The following is an 18885-nucleotide window of genomic DNA, read 5'->3' on the forward strand; positions in this document are numbered from 1 at the left end:
AGATGCAAAACCATAACTCATCCTTTAAGCTTCATCCCCTTCCTAAACGTGGGTCTGCCGGAGTCTCATAATGGGTGTGTGCTGCAAAAGGAGTCAATTTAAGAGTACATATTCTATGGCAGAGGAGAGTCCTAATTGCCAGTGTGCAGGAACCGATGTTCCACTCGCTGGATGTTCTGAACTTTTCCTTTAAAAAAAAACTTGTGAACCATGTCCTCAAAGTGTCTGCGTCCTCCTTCTGACTCGCCACATCAGTCAACCACTGCTTGATATTAATGTGGAAGGGTTCGCTTCTGGCACTCTAGCGCCTTCCTTTAACACTGCACACACCGTCCTGCTGCTGAAATAAAGGAGAAATGTGGGTCTTACCTCCTGCTGTCGCTGCTGAACCTAGATAATGCAATCATCGGAAAAGCGATTGCGAACCGCATCCTCCCATATATCTCTGGCCTTGTGCACCCAGACCAATCAGTCTTTATTCTGGGACGGTCTACGCAACACAAACTTAGAAGTATGTTTGCCACTATGGCAAACATAGACCCCAGGTAAAATGCTATAGCTGCTTTTTTAAGATGCTGAAAATGCATTTGATTCTTTAAAATGGCAATATCTATGGGCGGTGCTGGGAAGAATTGGGCTCGGATCATGATTAGTCCAATGGATACGACTGCTGTACTCCAAGCCATGGGCATATGTAATCACCAACACAACGATATGATACACCTTGAGACTGCAGAGGGCTACCAGACAAGGATGCCCTCTGTCACAGTTACTATTTGTCATAGAGATACAACCACTGGTGTGTACACTTCAAAATCACCTACTGCGGGTAATACGGGTTGTCGGCTGAGCATCGCTGGTCACAGTCTTTGCGCATAAATTGGTACTATTCGATAACGAGCCTGGGACAACCTTACTCAGATGATGTCAGAGATTTCTAAATTTGGCTCATTTGCTGGGATAAAAGTCAATAGTGCAAACTTAAACATTGTGCAGTAGCTGGCCAGTATCTGTAGATCATTCAACTTTTTATTTTAAAACGTTTTTAGAAGATGACATGTTGCAGAACTGCTCCTTTGAATGGATAAGGGGTGTTTTAGTATAATTGGGATGTCTGTTGCAATTGTTGAGAAAACTACTTTCATGGCTTAACAGGTAAGCTTGATGCCTTGATTTTGTAAATATGCCTCGTTACCCCTCCTTTCCTCAAAGGGTTTGAAAGAAGTGGAAGAAGGATTCAGGGGGCAGATTTGACATTTAAGCATGTACCTATGTTTCTGGGTCATTTGAAATTGACTAACAGATTTTAGAATTTTCTTTTGGGCCATGAAACGTCTACTTCCCACCTCTTCCCAGTCTTTGATGAGTCCATAAAGTGCGCCCACCAGATGACTGTCTCCTGTATTAGAAGTTATATATTTCTCGAAGGGGGTTAGCTCTCTGGTCGCTCCTTCCCTGACACTGGGATGCAGTAGCCAGCGTTGTAGTTAGACGTATTGATGCCTGGAGTCCCCTTTACACTGGGAAAAGACTTTATTTCCCCTCCCTCGTACATATCTCGAATTTTGTGGCAACCCCCCTCTAGCCATCTCCGGTAGCCATGACTAGCCAGTCTCGGGTGAATTGTGGGTTTCTGGAAATCGGGGTGAGTGGCGAGGGGAAGGAAGTCAGGTTAGATTTCTTTACCAACGTATCCCAAGTGTTAGCCACTAGGGTCTCAATTTCGCTACGGTACATGTTGAGGGGCATGTCCTCCCTTGGTAACAAGAGGACATTTCCCATGCATTCTCCTATCACCGCTCTGTCCATAGCTCTCCATTTCCTCCCTGAACCAATCCCTAATTACTTTGATCTGTGCCGCTTCGTAATACGCCTTGAGGTCTGGTTCTCCCAATCCTTCGTTCTGTCTCGGCAGCCTCATGATTGTGCCCGATATTCTAGGCTTTTTGTGAGCCCAAATGAATTTATTGGTGATACTTCGAATGGCTTTGAAGTGTGACATGGGGTTTCTTACAGGGAGTCCCATGAAGGTATATAATAGCTTTGGCAATATGGACATTTTCACAACATTGACTCTTCCCATCCATGATATTGACAGAGGCCCCCAGGAAGCTAGCAAATTATTAACGGTAGCCAGTAGAGGGGGTAGCTGTCTGCAAAAAGCTGATCTATTCTTCTGGTGACTCTCACTCCCAGATATTTGATGCTGTTAGATGCCCAGGTGTATGGGAACGCCCCCTTCATAACTTTTTCTCTATCCTGTGGGATTGAGAGGTTCAGGATCTCTGACGTGCTTCTATTTACGTTCAGGCCTGCTACCTCTCCAAAGAGGGCCAATGTCTCATCTATGGCTCTAAAGGATGTCTCCGGATTCGTTACAGTTGGCAACATATCATCAGCGAATGCTACGACTTTTTGTTCCTTCTTGCCAAATGGGATACCTTCTATTTCCTTTTATCGCTTATTTAATTTAGCAGCAGTTCTAGGTGGAGTGCAGAGAGGAGCGCTAAGAGGGGGCATCATGGTTTGGTTCCCCTAGAGATCCTTACTGGGCCGGAAGTTCCCCATTGACTAGGAGGCGCAAGGATGGGTTACGGTAGTTGGCAAAATGTTTTGCCAGGAAGGCCTCCCCGATGCCCATTTTTTGGTGTGTAGTAGAAAGCGCTACTCTACCCTGTCAAACACTTTCTCCGCGTCCAGCGCACTTAACAGAGCGGGATTATGGGTTTTGGTAACTTTTTCGATCAGGTGGGCTATTCTACGGGTGTTGTCATGTGTCTGCATGCCTTTGATGAACCCTGACTGGTCAGGGTCAACCAGCCGCGTTAGTAAGTGCTCCGTTCTGTTTGACAAAATCTTGGTGTAGATTTCCGCTAGATTTTAGATTTTAAAGATTATGTTGTGTACTGGAGTTATTTCAAGTTTTGGGGTTAGATTTCTTGTGGTATATATGAACATCTCAGTTGCATGGTTGTGGTGCTGCAATACCTTTGTTGCAGTTCAAAAGGTGCATGTGTGTGGACACTCTATGACTTTGTGACAGCCTCATGTGTGACGCTTGAAGATTGCTTATCCCTTTCAGTCCTACATTTTCCAAGTTGTGCCTGTTATCTCCGGTTCTGATAATTTTTCAATTTACCATTTGATGCAAACTAGTTTGTAGAGAGTGTAGGTGTTGTTACAAAGCTGGTTTCCAAACACAGTCTTTGGATGAGAAATTATATAATGATGCTGGCTGGCGTACATCTGATTGAACCCAATTACATGTAGATCTTTGAAGTGATATTTTGACCCATCAATCCAGAGCAACGACAATGAACAGCGTAAAGTCTTACTGCAAATACAGGGGAAACCTAGCAAACAGACGTGGAACACCTACGAAGATGGGTTATAATGTGCCAATTATGCTTCAGGGCAGACAAAGGTCTTCTGCATAAACAATATGGGCACTGTAGGTAGCAAGGTGATTTAACAGTCTTTTGATTAATTAACTTCCGGCCAGACAAATAGATGCACATGTAGTAGTGATCAAAACAATTGAGATGAGATTTGATGTCAGGGCAAACAAAGCAACTCACAGATTACACTTCTACACCAGGAACAGAAAACTCATGATGCGACTGATGAATAGGTGGTGGCCCTAAGTGAACTGGTCAAAGTTCATTGTAGTAACGCAAAAAACACAAGAAAAACAGTTTCAGGACCCAACTCTGGAACAAGCAATAACCAAAATGAGAGCAACAGAAGAAACAATTGTGTAGCACAAACAAAATCTAAAACAAGTTTGTAACAATGAAATAAACAATATATTCAAAGGCTAATTTAAGAGGCTAACTTAATTATTAACAAAGCTGAAGAATGCCAGAAAAACAAGTTTGAACCAAAAAGTGACAGTGTACTATAGTTGCAATAGGCAATCACACATAGCAAATGATTTTAAGTGCCCAGCAAGAGACAAGATGTGCTCCAAGTCAAATCACAGAGGTCATTTCTCCAGAGCATGCAAGGGAAATCTTCACAAGCAAGTGCAATGGTTGAAGGATTTCATGTGACAACGTCTGTTTCAACAAGGAGTAAGGTTTAGACCTAAGCAAGTGCAATGGTTGAAGGATTTCATGTGACCGTCTGTTTCAACAAGGAGTAAGGTTTAGACCTGTCAACCTGGTCTACACTTGGAAACAGGAAAAGAAAACCCCATTGCGACATTCAAATACGTGGCATTAAGAGCACTTGATTATTTAGGGTCTGACTACATCATAATCCCAGTAAGTGAGAACAAACATATGGTATAAGAAGTAAAAATAAAATTGAAGAGACCCGATGTCCAGCCGATGCTTTCAGAAAGACAATAATTGAGACATTAGGTTACAAGAAAAGTTTTGTCATATTCAAAAACCCACCTGTCGGGTGTGAGAAACCTGAAGGTATCTCCCTAGCTAGTCTCAGGAGATCTGTAATACAGGTGGCCAGGACACGGCCATCGCTATTGGATACAGTTCCTGGGGATGGACCAGTGAGGGGGAGGATCACCTGGATGGGGGGACCTCGGGGAGTGGGATACTGACGGTTGAGACGCGGTATCCCCCTTCTTTCAACACCTTTTCCCCATCCTACCAGGAAGAAAAAATAAGCTCGAGAACAATAGCTCAAGTGTATTGCAGCAGATGTCAACGGTACACAGTGCGTGCCTACTCTGATAAGCAGGACAGAGGGAGACTCCTGCTTCAGTTGTACCGGTCTTGACTACAGATACAAAGAAAGCCAAGCGGTTCATCACAGTCGGTGAGTCGAGGGGAGAACCGATGAGACACCAAACTGTGTTGAATGAAAGTTGCAAAGTGGCATTTTAGAAAGTTCAAAGAACTGTAAATTGTTAGGGGAAGACCGGCTGCAAAGGGAACCAGCACCACGTGGGTGCTAACTCGAGAAACTCTGGTCGATCCTGGGTTGATTGAAACTACTAATAGCAAAGGGCAGTAGGAGAGCTGCCAGGACAGGTCAAAAGGGTCATATAGGGGTCAAGCAAAATTCCTGTACAGTTGAAAGCCTTTGACCGAAGAACTGTTAAAAAAGTAAGGTAAGTGAATCCCACATCAAGAGAAAGCAAGGGAAGTGAATCCGGCAATCATTGAAATTAAAAGGAATTGTGAAGTGGCAAGAAAGAACTCGGCAGAGGGATGCCAGTAAAGAGGGGCGAAGTTTCAAGTCCCAAGAAACAGTGGGTTTACAAAAGTGAACCCGGCAGAGGGATGTCCACGAGAACTGTTAAAAAAGACATTAAGATTTGTGAATACTTTGCAAAAGGCCGTAGGGAACACGACGGAGGGAGGCCAATAGGCGAGACGGTTCTGAGCCCGGCCGAGGAGGGTACAGGGGTGAAAGCAGTCACCCAGCGACACATGGAATAAAAAAGCCATAGTGAACCCTAGGAGAGGGAGGCTGATATTCGAGAGGGGTCTACGCCAGAAGAAGGGGACCGAGGGATGAAGAATCATCCCCTCAAGTGCAATCCAAAAGGAACTTTTTGTTTGTGATTTGAAACTATCAGATCCTCGGTAGCAAGATAGACAACCTCTGAAGATCTTGATATTGATAGGAACTGTTTGAGGGGTTGCACACGGAAGAGGGGGACCGAGGGGTGAAACCATCACCCAACGTACATTTGAAACAGAACATGAGTTTGTTATTTTACCGACCCTCGAAGGCAGGAGACTTTTGTTGAAAAGAGACTTGGCCGTTGAGGCTTCTGAGAAGTTAAAACTGGAATTGTCGTCTCGTGCTGGGGAAAGCTCGAGAAGTGTGCTCTGCTCAGAAGTCCCCCCCCTTATTCCATACTCAAAACGTGGGGAAGGGAGACCCCTGGCAACCTGCATCCTGATTTATTATTTATGAACACTTCTTTCTTTATTGAAAACCCTATCCCACACTATTTCTATATTTAGTTGTAAGGATTTGGCAATTGTTTTTTTTTTTTGTATAGGCCTTTTACTTTGACAAGACACCACAAGGACTGCCTCACTTTTCATTTGATAGTCGAAGCTTGCGCACATCTTAGATTTAGGTTTAGATTAGGTTTTTTTCCACCCAGCATGTACAGTTTAATAAACACCATGGAACTGTGATCACTTGCGTCTGTCTTTACTGTTGACACCATGAGTTCCTTACACAGGGCAAAGGTTTCTAGGTAAAAAATAAAAAGGTATACCAGTCAGTCAGTCAAAACGTACTTTGTTCGGATACATACATCCATAAAAGCCACAACAAAGAATAAAACACATTTCAGCACATCATCCTTTGAATTTACAAAAAGCGTTAAAACCTTAAAGTAATAAAAGTCCACGAAATGTGCTTACCATTTCCTATTCAAAACCAGGGGCATAGATCAAAAGACCTAGACACAGTACTTAATATATCTCACATAACATCAATATTTAATTTAAATCTAACCAATCATCTAAGAACACATCTTGATATTAATACAAAAAATTGAGAAATACAAAACAGCATTAAATGCTTAAACCTGCGAGCACTGCTTGTTCCCTTTCAATTGCTATATAGAGAGCACGCCAAGCTAAGAATAAATAAATAAAACGCAATCTTGATACTTTTAGTCCATCACCACTGTTCCAAAATTTACAATTTTGTCGTCTCATTCATTTTCTTTTCTCTTATAGACAAAGCTTTTTGTACAAAACTGACAGCCCACGCCGTGATGGGAGATTCCACATTTAGTAAAACGTATAAAGCAAGGCAATACTGCCTGAATCTAGTATCTTTGAAAACAGGAACCAATATCTGTTTCCTCAGCCCCATGTAGGCAGGACAGAAGAGAAGATGTGGTAGGTTCTCTAGTTCTGCATCGCACATGGGACACCTAGCCTGGAAACTTAGACCTGACCTCTTAGACAATAGCTAGCCCAGTGGTAAGCAATTAAAGCGAGCCCTTGTAATTGGGCATCTTTGGCATTTGCTATTGGTCCAAACCAAGTATCATAAAACGCCTATTTGCTGGTTTCATTAGAGACTCCCTTTTCTCAGTTATCCAAGTTTTTACTCTTACTTTGAGATCATGACTCATTAATCTGTTAAATAAAGATGGATTATTAACATGGGTCGTGGCATTAATATTCTGTAACATTTGTTTTTTATGTGGCATTTAGACTTGCCCATACCCTAATCCACAAAAGCAAAGGGTTCTAATGCTAGTTCATCCTGTATATAGGTCAAGCCTATCTCGGTGTGGGTTGCGTAATTCGGGGCCGAACTTTGTAGTGCCAACAACTTTTTCACAAAAGCATTTTCTTCACACTGAATGGCCATCTGATCTATGAAACCCCACATTGCTGCCCCATTTTTAACTGCCTGCACCCCGGGTTTCTAGTCACATAGATTTCCTTCATCATATTGAAAGGTTGCTGCTTATGTTGCGTAATTGCTCAAAAAAGGTAGCAGGCGCTCGTCTCCAGAAAGAACATGGCATGATAACCTGTTCTGAGATGAGAGTTGGCAGCACACGCTTTTTGCTCACTGTGCCTTTCACAGATGGGAAATATTGCATATCAGTCTGTGTCCCGCCCACATGGGCAGTCCAGCACCGAAATGCTATGGCAATTCCTCTCTGCACAAGAGTACCACCAGCAACCCCATACACGCGTTTCAGCCTTGTTGGGCCTCATCAGTGAGGTAAAGCTGAGCCTCTCTAAGCACAGTGAGCAGGGAGTCCACGTCTGGTTACCCCCAGGTAGCTCAGGGTGACCAACCCCAAGTTCCTTTCAAATATTTCAAAAAAGGTAGCAGGCGCTCCTCTCGAGAAGGAACATGGCATTATAACCTGTTCTGAGATGAGAGTTTGCAGCACACGCTTTTTGCTCACTGTACCTTTCACAGATGGGAAATATCCATTTGCATATCAGTCTTTGTCCCGCCCAGATGGGCAGTCCAGCACCGAAATGCTATGGCAATTCCTCTCTGAACAAGAGTACCACCAGCAACCCCATACACGTGTTTCAGCCTTGTTGGGCCTCATCAGTGAGGTGAAGCTGTGCCTCTTTGGGGGCAACCAGATGTGGACTCCCTGCTCACTGTGCTCAGAGAGGCACAGCTTCACCTCACTGATGTGGCCCAACAAGGCTGAAACACGTGTATGGGGTTGCTGTTGGTACTCTTGTTCAGAGAGGAATTGCCAAAGCATTTCGGTGCTGGACTGCCCATGTGGCACAAGATATGTAGAGGTTAGTCACCAGGTACGATGAGGTGCTACACTTGACTGCTTTGTAGATGATACATTCAATCTTGAAAAGTATCCTGGCTTGGAGTGGAAGCCAACGTAGTTTGCATAGGATGGGGGTAATTCGGTCACATTTCCATGTTCTGTAATAAGACGGGTTGCAGCGTGGTCGACTGCTTTTAGGGGAGCCAAGTGAGCAGTTGGGAGCCCTGTCAGGAGAGCATTTTCCCCATCGATGTGCGAGACCACTAGGGCCTGCAATATGGTCTGGAAGTCCTGCGGCAGGATGAAGGGCTTGATTTTTTGAAGGGTATTGTAGCCTTGGGGGACTCCGCAGAAGACCTGGAGTCGGTTAGAACACACCAGTTTCATCTGGACAGCCTGGTGTCTGCCTGAGAGGTAGGAGGTAAACCAATTCATAACAGTGCCAGAGAATCCCATCCTGTCAGCAAGGAGGGAGAGAAGGATGCAGTGTTCAACACTGTCAAATGCAGCCGAGAAGTCACGGAGGACGTGGAGGCATGAGTCACCCTTATCCATGATTTGGAGAGCATTGTCCACAACCTGGACGGTGGCTGTCTCGATGCAACAATTTGGGCACAACCCTGACGGATAGTCATTTAGGAGGTGGCAAGTAGTTGTGTAGCAACTACTTGTTCCAAGATTTTGCCAACAAACGGGAGGTTCATAATGGGCCTCTAGTTGGCCAGGTCGTCTGGATTATGTTTTTTTTTTTCAAAAGATGTTGTATGAGACCAGTCTTGAGGATGTCTAGGAAAGATCCTTCTACGAGGGAGGCATTGATGGTGCCGAGGAGCGCATTGAGTGACAGGCACGTCAATTTGTTTATTGATGGAGGCCGGAATTATATAGTCAGAGTAAGGGGTAGGTTTGAGGGAGGTAATCATTTGCAAGAGATCCGGGGAAAAAAGAGAATTCGTTCCAGAAGTGCAATGTGCGTTCCGGGGTGCATGGGTATGCTAATGCTGTTAGATGTTGATTTGATGGTCTCTCGGATTTTGTCTATTTGTTCAATAAAAAATGTGTTGATTCTGTTGCATTTTCATTGGGTGAGGGTTTGGAACAATGCTTTAATACTTCAAAGAGGGCTTTGCTCCTGTTAGAGGCTGCCGCAATGGTCGTGGAGTAGCAAGCAGCTTTGGCCTTGGTAATCAGAATCCTACAGTTTGTGCGCACAGATTTGAGGTTGGTGAGGTCTCCTGAGTTATGGTTTGTTTGCCACCGTTTCTCTAGGGCTCTGATTGAGCATTTATTGGAGGCTAGCTTGGAGGTGTACCATCGGGTATATTGCGTGGTCTTAGCCTGGTGGGATTTTAGGGGGGCATGAGTGTCCATCAGTATCATAGCAACGTTGCTGAATAACTCCAGGAGGCCAGAGACATTCCTTGTGGTGGGGAAATCTGCGAAGTTTGCTTCTAGCTCATATACTGGGAAGGTTTGTAATGAGCGGTGTTGAGTGAGGGGGCATTTAGCCTGACCTTTGTGAGCTGTAGCCAGGTGGGTGACTGAGGGATTGCGGTGTGGTCCAACCAGTCAAGTGGTATAGGGGATGCACAGGTGATGCAGGGGGATGATGTGAAGACTAAGTCTAGGGTGTTGCCTCTGTTGTGAGAGGGGGAGAGCACAATTTGCTTAAGGTCCATGGAAGCAGTCAGTGCGAAAAGCATGCTTTGAGTGTGGTTGTCAGCTTGTGGCTCTGGGATGTTAAAATCACTGAGAAAGACATTATTTAAATGTGCTAATTTGGCAGAGTTGGGTAAGTTACAGATGTCTGCAATGAAAGAGTCACTTCTGTGAGATGGTCTGTGGATGAGGTGGAAGGTGATGCGTACCTTGTGCGATAGAGGGAACCGGCAAGCGAGTGATTCAAATGAGCTTGTTCTGGGAGAGAGGATGACGGAGCATGGCCAATCGCTCCTGTGGATGATTGTCACTCCACCTCCTGTCCTTCCTGGCCACTCGGCATGTTGGATGCAGTAGCCTTGGGGTAGGAGGATGTCAAAAACATGTGGGCAGGATGAGGTAAACCATGTTTCAGTGATGAACAGGGCATCAAGGTTGTTGTCCGAGATGAGATCAGAGATCTCTGCAGCCTAATTAACTGCTGGGTGAGCATTGACCAATTTCCCCTTGACACAGATATTCTAACCCTCTAGCTTCAAGTTGCCTTTTGAGGAACTTTGAGAGGATGGCAACAAACTACTACCACAGCACTTGCCAGGATTGATGTCAGGCTCGGTTATTATCGCTCACCTGCCCGGGGCTTCGCTCGTGTCCAAGGCTTCCCACCTTAATCAGTTCTCAGTTTTTCTCCATGGGTCTCCGGCTCCTGTGTGGGTTGCAGCCTTCAGCTCAGAAAGCTCTCAGCAGCTTGTATTCCTCTGGTACTGGTCTCAGCTACGGTCTGAGATGGATCTTATCAGGCTTGTTGTGGCTCTTGCCTGTGGCAATGCCTCTGACATAGCCCCAATCAGGCATGTAGCTATCACTCTCTTAAGCTCCTTTATTGCTCCTTCTATCTGCAGGATCATCTTCCTGACGGCCCCATTTCTTCTCCTCCCCTCAGCATTAATACAGGACTCTTGTTTGAGCAATAACTCTGCGCAATGGTTCCCTGCTAACCCCTCTCTCCGCATGACCGAGGATTGGCTCCGACTGGCCTCAAAGCTTGGTCTCAGGTGTTTTCATAAAGTGCCACAGGTGCGCACACAGTCTCCCTCCAACATTGATTGGTTGACAATAGGGGAAATTACCCTATTGGCACTGAAACAGGGTTTAAATTATGTGTCAACATTATGGAATCAGATGGAAGCCCCTGACTGTCGGCACAGCCCTGGAGCATGGAGGTTGCTCTTTACCACACATCTCCTCCTATTCCTGTGATAGTCACTCTTCTGGGACTAAGCCTTTGGGACTTTGCATAAGAAATTAAATGTGATTTGCATTGGGCCAGTAGCATTTCTGCATATGAGTTTGTCAATACGCACTTTGTCTCTCCTGCCCTTCGCTAGACGAGTGCATCTGAGATTAAGAGCACATGCTTCTTATATTCCTAAACGGCTTCCTTCTGCCCATTGCTCTAGCGGGCTGTGAGGCCTGGGATGGATGAAAACTGGGTTGGCATGGAACTGCAGGCATATCGTCTCATTAGATATGAAGGTGTAAGGGATATGGGGGGAGAGTGAGAGATCCTCAATGTACCTCCTCCAGCTCCCAGTGCTTGTAGGCAACCTTGACCCTATAGTCCCCATACCAGTCTCTTTCACATCTCCCCTGCACTCCTAATCCAGCTCTTCCACAGATTCTTCAGCACTCCACTCAACCTTCTGTCTGCAGCCTGTTCTCTCGCTCCACTTCAACACCTCCTGACGTCACCCGAGTGCCTATCCCCCTGTCTTGCTCCTAACATTTTTGTACACGTTACTACCTGTTCCCGTCCTTCCCTCCTGAATCCATTGGGTCTGCATTCCACCGGAGTCTGGGGCCGAATCTAAATCTGTTGTCTAAAGTATCTATCTCAGATTCCTATTTGTAGGCCTCTGTCTTTTAACTTTATGGTGGAAATACACCCATTCACTTTTTCTCTTTATTTTCCTCTCCTATTTTGTGTCCCAAGCCCTCTCTTTTATATTCTCCCTCCATTTCCATTTCCATTTCATTCCTCCCTCTCCAACTCTTGCCTTCTTTTATCTTCTCATTTACTACCCTTTTCTGCCCTCTTCCTACCACCTTCCACTTTGTCGGCTCACATTCTGCTTAACCCTTCACCCACGTCCGCCTCTTCTTGCCCCCCTACCCCCCCAAACTCTCCCCTCCTCCTTCAAACCATCCCTCTTCTTATGGTTCTCTCCCATCATCTACCACCCTCCATTTTACTACTACTCAGCGCCCCCTTCTCTACATCCACCATCTCAAAGCTAAAGAAAAAATAAATAAGAAAAAATATATTTCATGGTAAACAACATAATGAAAGCCCAGGCACAGACTGGGAACGCTTTCCTGATGTTAAAAATAACACTGTCATAGTTGTGGGCACAAAATGCGTTGACTAATCCCTTTCATAGGTTTAATCTAAGTGACAATATACTAGGCAAGATATTCAAAATGCCTGAAACCTTCATCAAGAAAATGCTAAAGAAGTTGTTTTTCACCTCTTTACGTCTGGCTTAGAAAGCTTTTGCACTGGAGAAAAAAGATAGAAGAGGCTTTGTGTGTGGAGTTTAATGGTATTTCATTGGTGCACTGTGTCCTCAGAGTTGCCATGTTTGACTCAGGCTCTGCTGTAATTGCTTGGTGTGAAAAACACATCTTGTCCCAAGGATGGCCTTGCAAGAGACAGGTGCTGTTGTGGGCCGATTACATCACAGCCACTGCCCCAGACCCACATTTCCCCACCCCCTCAATAAATCAATTTCAGAAGGTCCCAATCCACTAGCCCCACACATTCTAAAAAGAATCTCATATGACCCTATTGCCCAGACCTAGCAACACCGATTTATTATTACAAAAAATCCCTGGTCCGCTAATTTGGTACCATAAATCCCATCAGCACCACGGGAATTAAACCTGATGAACTCACTGTACACAGGGGAGCTTCGGCAGGCTAGCCAGCAGAAAGCACTGGAGCAGGATGCCAACCATTGCATCCACAATTGCAGAGTTTCCCACTTTCTCCTTGCCTGAACCCAAATAGTAGTTTCCTTTTGACAATGTACAGCAGAGTGTAAGCAGGGGGAGCCAGAATTGGAGATGGACACAGTCTCCTGTACGTCCCAGCTATTGCTACCTCCCAGTAAACCACTGATGTTGAGTGGCACTATTACACTGTGAAGCTTGGTTTCAGATAGGGAGGTGGCAGAGTTCGTTGCAGAAGAAGGTTGGTCTGGTGCCCGTTACCTTGCCATGGGGCTGATGGGGCGCATTACTACCTGTAATGTCTAATATGTCAAATGTATAATGATTAGTAATGTACCTAATGGCGATCAACATCATCTGTACTTCCCGATTGGGCAATAGGGTTAATTCCACACTGCTTAACTCAGCCACCTGTTTAGAGCAAGATGTGGGTCACTATGTAACTTGCCTAGTGGGGGAAATACTACTTACATACCCTAATGGGGACATACATATGCTGCCTGATGGGGTCCTTATTAACCACAGGGTCCTCAGGGGGCATGCCTAAACAGGCTGATTCTGCATAATTGCCTGCGAGTGTTTCAATTCCTGTGTGTGCAAGAGGGTATGTATGTATGCTGTGCTCAGTGCACACACTTTATAAAACAAAAGTCAAAGCGGTTGGCCTTGTTAAGGCTCATTTCATTTGGTTTAGAAAAAACTGTCTTGCCTTTGCCTTTGTGCCAAAACCAGCATTGCCTCTCACTTGGAATATAAGTTTTCCAAACAAGTATTTATTTTATGTCCGCTTCTTATTCTACTTACTTCAAAGAGGTATCTCCAACCCCCAGGCATCCTCTTAAACTCAACTGCCTCAGGAAACCGCTGCATCTTCTGGAAATATTTTCCACCACGCGGCCCTTACATCACACACCAAAAAAGAAGCAGACAACAATTTGAGAGTTTGAACAGAGAAAGAATGACAGTCAGACATCGTCAGAAGCAATGACGGACACATCCCATACCAGAAATACGCATGCAACACCTGCTTCAGATGAATTCATCATAGATACATAGGTGCATACGAAGGTTACGGATAGATGAGGCACAGGTCTATCTTTGCATCCTTTCAACTGTAAAACAGCTTTAAAATGCCCTAAACACGATTACACTTTAACCGAACCTCCGTGGCTTTAGTAAGTTGAGAAAGCCCACCTTACATATAATTGGGGTATAAATATGTATCTAAAACATAGGTTCTCTTATTTCATAGACGCATGCAACTGATAAACGAGTTTGAATGCAAAGGGAGTCAAACGGACTAATCCCTTGGGATCTGTCATCCAGGTGGCCCGGGCACGGCCAATCGCTTTTGGATCCAGTTCCTGGGGGTGGACCAGTGCGGGAGGATCACCAGGATGAGAGCCCCGTGGGAGTGGGACACCCGATGGAGAGACACCTTATCCCCTTCCCGATTATCCCTTCACCCCTTCTCATTGCCTGTGTTATTTGACCATACCCCCGACCCCTTTCCTACACGAACACGACTACAGGGACTGAGCACTCTGGAAGAAGACAGATTTACACCCAGCCCTTCCGTGCAGCATGTCCCAACATCAGAGTCAGGTAGAGTCAGGCAATTAACCTTAACCACTCACACCTGATTCCTGTTAACCTTCCACGCACGGATAAAAGGTGGTGCAGGAGAGCACACTATGAGCAGCAGGATAGCAAGCAAGGTGAGGATCGAAGCAGAGCCAGAGAAGGAGAAAGCTATTCATGGCCGCAGCTGAATCGAGGAAGCCAGACGAAAAAAATCACATGGGGAAATCAAGGAGAGAAGTACTGTTGACCTGTTTGACAAACGATTGCTGGGCTGTTGAAGACTCAGAAACAGCATGTGTGTGTCAAAGAAGAAAGGCCTTCAGATCCTGTAAGGTGCCTCTGAGATACCAGGGGCCCTCCTCCCTGACTATATGAGCCGGGGAGAAGCGCGGTCACCGTGGTATCGCCCTCGACTCCATAATCAAACCCGTCATCCAAACCTTGCATACAGCCAGTGAGGGCGGCAACAAAGAGTCACGTAAGGTGTTGGATGAAACACACGAGTAAAAGGAGAAAGCCGATAAATGTTTTCTTTGAACCTTTAAGAAGTGAACGTTCAATATTAAGTAGCAGAGTGGTGTGGCACCACGTGGGTGCCCAGTCGAAAGATCTCTGCCGGAAAGTATCTTGCGTACTGAACCTTTGAGATTGGATTGAACTTTTGAGATTGAATGAAAAGGAATGAAGTGGTCAGGCAAGGGTAACAGTCATAATCCCTTGCTCAGTCGAAAGTCTTCAGTTCTGTTATATGGAAGGAAGGGAATCCCGAGCACGGCTGAGGGAGATTTCATTGTGAAACAAGAAGGGAAGAAACGGTTTTAGCATGGCTGAGGGGGACCGAAAGAAGTGAGCTCTGAGTTTTGTGTTTTTGTTGTGTTGATCCAGGCACTGTGGAAGAAAGACTTGATAAAGTATTAAGAGACACTATGCTGAAAAACTTTGATGCATCCTAAAGACTGCCTCTTCCTGCCAGAGAAGTCAGTGTGCTCCAAGTGCCATATTGTTCCGCCTTGTCCAGTGCTAAAACGTGGGGAAGGGGAAGCTATAGTTCAGCAATCCTGAACTCCCATACCACATGGACCTTTTGTTTATCTTACACTGCAACACCCCACACCCTTTTGTTCCTTACAGTAAGGTGTGGCTATAGGTATTTTAGTACGGGTCCTTTTTATTTGACAAGACATGACTAGGACAGTGTTTTCTTTTGTTTTGATGGTCGTATCTTGTTCCCATCATTAGAACTTAGGTTTTCCAACCCAATAATAGTTCAATAAACACCCATGAGCTACATCATTTGTGTCCGTCATACTTGTGATACCATGCCTTCCTTACAATGCATTGAGGCCGGAATTATAATGCCACTGTATGATTTCACCCCTACGGAGAACTTGAATGCCTGAATTTGTGCCCGCTTTTTACACAGGTAAAAAGCAGGCAGGCAATGGGGATTCAAGCATCCTTGCCGACATCAAAATTAGATATGGACAAAGGTTTTCTATCCAAAGTCTGATAGCTGTGTATAACGCTTGCATAAATTAAGGCTGTAAGTCTTGTTTTTCCCATAATAAAGTCAATATGACTACGACTAATCACACCCCGGAATTTTTTTGCCTTTGCTCATGCTACCTGATTGACTTCCTCATGCTACCTGATTAACCTCTTGTACTTATCTTAGTTCACGCACCCTGACACCCATGGGTTTGGGCGCTGTACAAATGTAATAAATAAATATTGAAAGTACCAAGATTCCAAGTGAAGTTTTCCTGAAACAGTAGTGGTTCAACAGGTAACGCCTGACCTGTGACAACTTGAGAGCTCTGCAAAATGGGAATTACATTCCAAATACAGCTTTTAATCTTGCCTGATGGCTAAATGCCATGTGTACCGCAGCAGACAAACAGCCCTGGATTTTTAGCCACATGCATTGCAATTGTGGTGAGTACTTGTAAGAAAAGGGCCATCGATGGGTAGAGGCACAGAGCATTTATGTGTAGGAACGTGCACATTTGGCATTGCAAGATGGGGACGGATTTGCGGGTAGAATGGCACGCAAAACCCTGTTTTACACGCAAATAATTCCATGAATTAGAGTCTTAAAGTGATCCATTGAGCTCACATTGACTGACAGCCCTGTATCTATCGGAACAGGCACAGGTTTTAATCGACGGATGACAGAGCACGGAAGGGAGCTCACAATGTTTTCCTGTTTTTGCTTTACATATATGTTTATACAAAACGGTATTCGACTGCAGAGCCATAAAGGCAAGAGAAATAGACAACAGATTGCCAAATCAATACATATACCGGACACGCAAACGCTAGAAAATGGTCGCCCGAGAGGGGAAGATACAAACATGTTAAAAATAGGTAATAAGAAGGTAAGCAGTGCATCATTAAAAGATATACAATGACAGGTAGGCAATACATTATTAAAACCATCCAGTAAATCAAATTGCAGGACACTTAGATCTTCTCAACCAGGCTCGGAACACACATTTTGAGATAAAAAGGACTGCATTTAAATCATCAGTATTTGTGCAAAGGTCCAGTGCGGAACCAGTTGTCCTAACATTTTTTAGTCCAAATAGCGGGATTAGGTATCGAGATCTGAAGTCCTTATAAAATGTATAGTAGACTCCTTTGCAACCCCGCAAACCCGGCACCTAGCATCATTTGTGGGCTTCCGCTTAGCCAGCTTCAAAGTACATATAGCAGACATGAGGAGCACTTCTTCAAAGTCTTCCTCGTGCTCCACATCAGCAACTGCATCCTCCTCCACATCTTGGCCCAGCGCAGCAACGCTGCATTCTTAGGCTCCTTCACTATACGCGGCCATGCCCCACACACTTAGGCATTGCTGTATTGCTTAAGGCAATGTCCACCTGCCGGTTTACATGTTGGCACCATGTACCTGCGTGGGATTAGGGAGTCCTCCTGAAAAAGCACTTTGAGTTGTGGGTGCCGACCGTGATCTTGAAGGTTGTTTGCACTGACTATCTCTTCCTCTGAACTCAGGTGATCTCAGATGACGTTCACCTTCTCCACTCTCTGTCCTTTCACAGACTCTTCCATGTGACCAGCCCACGTGCTAACTGGCCTGTGCCACCTCCCCATTTCCAGAATGCGCTGCTACTTACAGCTGGGCGCTCGGATAACTTGGCATCATAGCGCCCTTTAATCAGGTGCGCACATATCTCACTTTCTTTATCGCGTAGTGTATAGACATGGCCAGTTGGTAAAGAAGCGCATTATACATGTCTAGAGTGTATCCGCTCTATGTCAAGCTTCCCTTGGTTGATATCTTCCATAATCCGTAAGGACAAGCGGAGTCAACTTGTCCTTGAATTTAGTATTAGTGGAATCCAAGAATCCATCCCACACAGGAAGTGTCTGGAACATTTTCTGTACAACTCCCCCTTGGAAGAAGAGTACAATTCACTTCTTTGCCAAGTCATTTCGCTGCACATCAGGGTAAAGGAAATGGCAGGCAGTCTAGCTACCACCTGTACGAATGACTGGCCTAGCTGTGCATCACTACTCCTAGAGAGCGACTGATGAGAAAAGCAGACTATCTCCACAAATGTGTAACATAGCGAGGTTACAGTCGCCCACTAATGTGCACGATGTACATACGAGTTTACTTTTAAAAAACAAAAACCTTTGCAGATATGAGAATTGATGCACAGCTAGACGTTCTTTCACTTAAACCACGTTGATCAAGTAGAGTATACACGAGATTACGATCCACACCCGCTGGTGAGCATCCTGACAACTCAGTACATATTTTCCATTTCCGGTCCTGACCTTGCTTTTTTATTTCACATGGTTTCTCGTATTGTTTCCCTCTCCCTACCCCCCCCCCCTTGCCAGCAGTGGTTAGAAAATGTCTGTACTCCTATCAATACTGTATTGCATTACTGTAAGCTCCTTTACTGTGTGTAACTGGTCTTCACAACAGCGCCGATGCCCTCGGGCTTAGGCGCTTTACAAATACAAAAATAAATAAAATGTCACTTCATACTTGTGTTCACTTTTTTTCTATGCATTCCCACATTGGCAAAATAGAAACCTGCAGAAGCGGGGAGCAAAATGGTTCTAAGTGAGATCACAAAAAAGTAGGAAAAAAAAAAAAAAAATTCGGAAATAGATTGCAAGGCATAGATTAGTTTTCAAAAATTGGTTAGCAGAGTGTGCTAATTAAACTTTTCTTGATTAGCAAACAAGCCCATTTGATTAACAATGGTATACTAATATATTTAATGTCACCAGAACTTGTCTGTACCCAAGCAACAATACAGCATGTTTGTGTGCCGCTGAAGTAAGACATTAAAGAAAAAGTCAGGCCTAGCGAATTCTTTAAATTCTGCTAGACCTGCAGGGCTAGTGACTTAGTTTACCTACTTGGCCTAAGTGAAATT

The 18885-nt window shown here is 44.8% G+C and overlaps 1 protein-coding gene across 1 annotated transcript in view; it reads right to left on the bottom strand.

Annotated features, from left to right (window-relative positions):
* FBXL2 (F-box and leucine rich repeat protein 2) overlaps window positions 1-18885 on the bottom strand; it is an 838595-nt gene that overhangs the window by 500059 nt on the left and 319651 nt on the right. Inside the window, exon 5 of the mRNA XM_069613130.1 lies at window positions 13688-13782. Within this exon, the coding sequence (XP_069469231.1) occupies window positions 13688-13782 (95 nt within the window). The remainder of the gene's footprint in view (window positions 1-13687; window positions 13783-18885) is intronic.

The sequence above is a fragment of the Ambystoma mexicanum genome, chromosome 5p (assembly GCF_040938575.1).
Source record: "Ambystoma mexicanum isolate Mex_15411 chromosome 5p, UKY_AmexF1_1, whole genome shotgun sequence".
Classification (NCBI taxonomy): Eukaryota; Metazoa; Chordata; class Amphibia; order Caudata; family Ambystomatidae; genus Ambystoma; species Ambystoma mexicanum.